The sequence below is a fragment of the Cupressus sempervirens genome, chromosome 10 (assembly GCF_028749045.1).
Source record: "Cupressus sempervirens isolate cs-2001-9-10 chromosome 10, ASM2874904v1, whole genome shotgun sequence".
Taxonomy (NCBI): Eukaryota; Viridiplantae; Streptophyta; class Pinopsida; order Cupressales; family Cupressaceae; genus Cupressus; species Cupressus sempervirens.
The window spans coordinates 830944733-830949162 of record NC_143127.1 but is presented as its reverse complement, the minus strand read 5'-3'; the positions used below and the strand labels follow the sequence as shown (position 1 = coordinate 830949162).

The 4430-nt window shown below is 31.9% G+C and overlaps 1 protein-coding gene across 1 annotated transcript; it reads left to right on the top strand.

Annotated features, from left to right (window-relative positions):
- The first annotated feature begins 2597 nt into the window (after positions 1–2597).
- On the top strand, positions 2598–4061 carry LOC149536544 (uncharacterized). The gene is made up of 3 exons (XM_089805040.1): positions 2598–3235; positions 3391–3465; positions 3565–4061. Exons 1-3 carry the CDS (start codon positions 2642–2644, stop codon positions 3625–3627), a joined length of 732 nt encoding a protein of 243 aa, XP_089661166.1. The 5' UTR covers positions 2598–2641; the 3' UTR covers positions 3628–4061.
- Positions 4062–4430: the final 369 nt, after the last annotated feature.

Below are 4430 nucleotides of genomic sequence, written 5' to 3'. Positions count from 1 at the left end.
TAACTCTGTTTTCAACATACTTTGTTCAAATCATCTTCATCAATCAAATCCTTTTCATCAATCATATTGATATAGCACTCTACTGAGTTAGCATAATGTATAACCAACTAAGAATTGACATCAATGAAAACATAACAATTAGTATGACTTTTTTACATACATTCATAGCATCATCAATTACATTATCATTTGGGGCTAATAATAATATCCAATAAATATGCCTTTGTCACTTCTGGAATTAAACATTCCTATTTCATCATCTCTTTTGCTATAATATTTTATTATAAAGATTCTAAAGTACTTTACTATAGGTGTATGACCAAATCAACGTTCATGAGGTGTTTTACATATTCTTTGCCTTATCTAAACTATGTTCAAGGTGTATACCTTAGTATTCACTTCTTCTCTCCAATATACATGTGCCACTTTACTTTCAAGTAATATTGATCTGTTTGTACCACATAAACTATTATGTTTCTTTTTTTGGCTAAACCATTTCGTTGTGCTATTTTAGGGGCTGAAGTTTGTCTACAAATTCCATTATCATCACAATATGTATTAAATTTATTATATGTAAATTCTCCACCTTTGTTAGACCTCAAACAATTTATCTTGAATCCGGATTCATTCTCAAATTTCACTTTAAATATATTAAACTTATCAAATGCTTCACATTTCTCTCTTAAGAAAGAACCTCACATCATTCTAGTGTAATCATTAGTGAAAAGGATAAAACAATTCTCACCATAGAATGTCCTTAGACATGTAGGTCCACACAAATATGTTTGCATAATCTCTAATTTTCTAAAGTAGTAAATGCTTTGCCCTCAAATATACTCCTTTTCTACATTTCTGTGGCATACTCTTGACACATCATGTTAGAAGGTTTTAAAATCTTAGTCAAATCTTTGACCACATTGGAATTACTCACCTTCACTATGTTATCAAAGATTTTATGAAAAAATCTTCTATGCCATAACCAACAATCATTGACTTTTGCAAAAAACAACTTATCTTAGAAGGATTTAACTAAAATACATTACCTATGGTCTTAATTCTAGTTGTAATTTCATTCCCTGCTTTCTTTTTTAATATGTTGGTTAATTTTTTTGCAGTTTGTTTTTCATTGGTATATGTTTTCAATGATGTTCTTTGCCCTAGGGTTTTAGTGTCATGCCTTTGAATTTTGTTTGCAAGTCCCTTGTATTCCGTAGTTCTATTATAATTTTGAGTAACTTTTTCATCACTTGAAAATGTGGGCTAAGTAATCATTTAGAGGGGGCCTTAATTGGCTCAAACTTGGTCTATCATGGCCAAGTATTACATCCAAAAATGACTCAAAACTCCAAAAGTCATTAATTGACCATGAAGTATAGCTAAGAGACCCTCCACCATCACTCAACAACACTTGATCTTTGGTAGGCTCATTAAGAACCTTTCAAATTCAAATACACCAAGGGCCCACTAACATTTTCTTTTCTATTTCAACATTTAATATTGTAATATTGCACTTCTAAATTTATTGTCCAAATTAGTCTATACACTTAATTAACTAGTTAATGTTGTTTTGTTTTTCTTTAATTTTAGTAGCAATTTACACATGAAATGCTTGGATTTAATAAGAATCATATTTTTTATAACTAAATATTTATCAGCCATAATCAAATTTAAGGTAAGACCTTTTATTTGCATTTAATTTATATTATCACAACATGAGACTACTTAAGATTATTTTATAATATCATTAACAAAATTTATTTTAATAATATATACTTGAATAAAAATATATTTCTCATACAATAAGACTCATTTTTTTAGGAAACAATTAGATATGAATATATTGACACTTTTCAAAATCAAATTATAATATACTGAATAAGAAATAATATATATCAAAAGTTATTTTTTTAGCCAATTTACCATAAGTAATTTCTTAATGATAGATTACATTATGGTGAATAAAGACATGTGTCAAATTTTGTCTAAATTGTCAAAAATACAAAATAGAATCGATCAAAATCACCCAAGAATGAAACAATAGAATCGATCAAAATCACCCAAGAATGAAACTTCACATAATACATTTAAAAATATATTATCATACTCAATCAATTCAATAGATAAAAACAGTAGATAATGCTTATGTTCTTACTTTATTCATGACGAATGCTTTATTTTCTTACTTTATCCATACGTTACGAAATTCTTTCTTAGCACTAGCAGTTTAGCATTAGTTCTAAAAGAACGCGTTGGACAGCGTCAAGAGTCTTCGTTAATTTCGAAAAGTAATTTACTTTCTCACAAACAAATGCTTTCCACCAAATTCCAATCTGCGTGCTGCGTGAATTCGACTCGAACATTGCTATTTCCACTCGTTTGACGTAAGGAATAAAGCCTTACAACGAAATACTGGCGGCTAACTCGAACACTTTGCCAACATTCGAGAACATGAATATACTTGGTCGGAAACGAAGAGAAAGCCTAGAGGAGAACCAGTTGCTTATTTTTTCAAGTAAAGTATTTAAAACTTGCATATCAAACAAAATATGGCAATAAATCCCCGAGAGAATAATACCTTTCCAATGAATGCAATGCGAAATTCAGAAAGAGGGGGAAAAAAAGACCTAAAAAGGAACAACAGATGCAATCAATGGATTCGAAATTGTCCCCGTACAATCGTGCTTATGCAGGATCATTTAGAGAACAAGAGTCAGATAATAACTATGTTTCTCGTATTTCCTGCAAGCGATGCACCTGCTGCGTTATAACTGTACTCCTTGCAATCTTAATCATTATATCAGTCATTGCCATTCTTTTCGTCTTTGTCTTGAAGCCCAAGAAGCCTGAATTTTCCTTACAGTACGCTCAGATGGAGTCCCTGAGCATCGAACCTCCGACTCTTTCAGACATGGCAATCTATCTCACCATGAACATCACCATGATTTTTACTGCCATGAATCCCAACAAGGTGGGACTCAAATACAAGCCTTCAAAGTTTTTTGTGATGTACAGAGGAATACCCATGGGCTTTGCCACCATCCCAGCCTTTTATCAACCTTCTCACAGCAATACAACTCTTCAGGCTCAGTTTGTGGTGAAAAGGCTTAATATTCAGCAGAACCCCACTTTGAAACTTATGAGAGATATTACAGTAAATCATCGGCTTGAGATGCGTATAACTGGGGATGTTGAAGCGGGACTAAGATTTGTTGGAATAAATTCACCTAAACTTAAGGCATATATGTTTCAAACTTCGCTTGGTTTAGTTTTTATTCCTTAATAGTTCTTATCATCAGATTTGTTGTTTACTGTGAATGGCACGTGTAGATATCGAGTAACTTTGTGGGATTTTGAATAATAATTCTTGTGGGATTCATGAAATTTCTGCAGATTTTGGTGGATTGCGAGATTAAAGTGAGGCCTCGGGGAGACTTTATGAGGGATAAAACCAGAGGCGCGGATGAGGTAAATATGTTCTGAATAATGAGTGGAATACATATTAAAGAATATACTTAAATCTGAGAAGGCTTGATAAACAATTGGATCTTTTGAATTGTTTTGCAGGTGGATATTTTCTCTTCTCCGGTAACATTTAAGCAAATTTGCTCCATTCTCGTCTACGTATGATGTGTAAAATTAGTGGTGTTCATTGCACAAAATGGTGCAAGCAGGATATCAGTGAAATTGCAGATGTAAGGCTGTAATGGAGAATGCAAGAGGATTGAAACGATGTAATATAAAGAGCAATAATGCGCCAAAGATACATTGGCCAATGGTTTTGACAGAAAAAGCTGCCCAAGTGTAAGCCGAAGGAAGTTAAAGTAAGCAATTAGGAATGTATACAGTTGCGAATGTCTGTATACGAAAATTTTGAATTGAGAGATACAGTTCAGAACGGAAAGATGTAAATAAATGATTTTGAATGTAAAAACATTCATATTTGGGCTTATGCCTCCATGATTGTGAATGCTTTTGCGTAGACGAGTTGATCATTTGTTATTTACTCTGTAAGTGTTTATTATATTATTTTGAAATGAATCTTTGTATATCATTATATAAAAGGAATGGAATTGTTATTTGCAGTCGAAATTAGACATCTTCAGATGATAATATCGACAAAAATAATATGTAGATGAACTGCTAATTATGCGCAAGAGTTACAAAACTAGTGGTTGTGGTTGATTATGTTCTTTATAGTTGCCTCGATAATTTGAGAGGACTCCATATAAATCTTTTCTAAGTTTGTGACTGTGGTATTATTATCAATAGATAAATTAAATATTCCTTATGTAAGAACAAGGTAAGTTCAAGATTTTTTTTCAAATGTTTTATAATCTAGAATTATCTTATGATATGATTGTAAGCAAAAGAAGACATGTGAGTTCGTTAGTACTATGGTGAAGTGGAGGGGAGCTATGGTAAACTTGACT

Excerpts from the sequence above, each read along its gene's own strand:
- LOC149536544 (XM_089805040.1), top strand. The coding sequence starts at position 2,642 with ATGCAATCAATGGATTCGAAATTGTCCCCGTACAATCGTGCTTATGCA. Across the intron at positions 3,236-3,390 it reads TAAATTCACCTAAACTTAAG|ATTTTGGTGGATTGCGAGAT; the intron begins GCATATATGTTT and ends AAATTTCTGCAG. Across the intron at positions 3,466-3,564 it reads AAACCAGAGGCGCGGATGAG|GTGGATATTTTCTCTTCTCC; the intron begins GTAAATATGTTC and ends ATTGTTTTGCAG.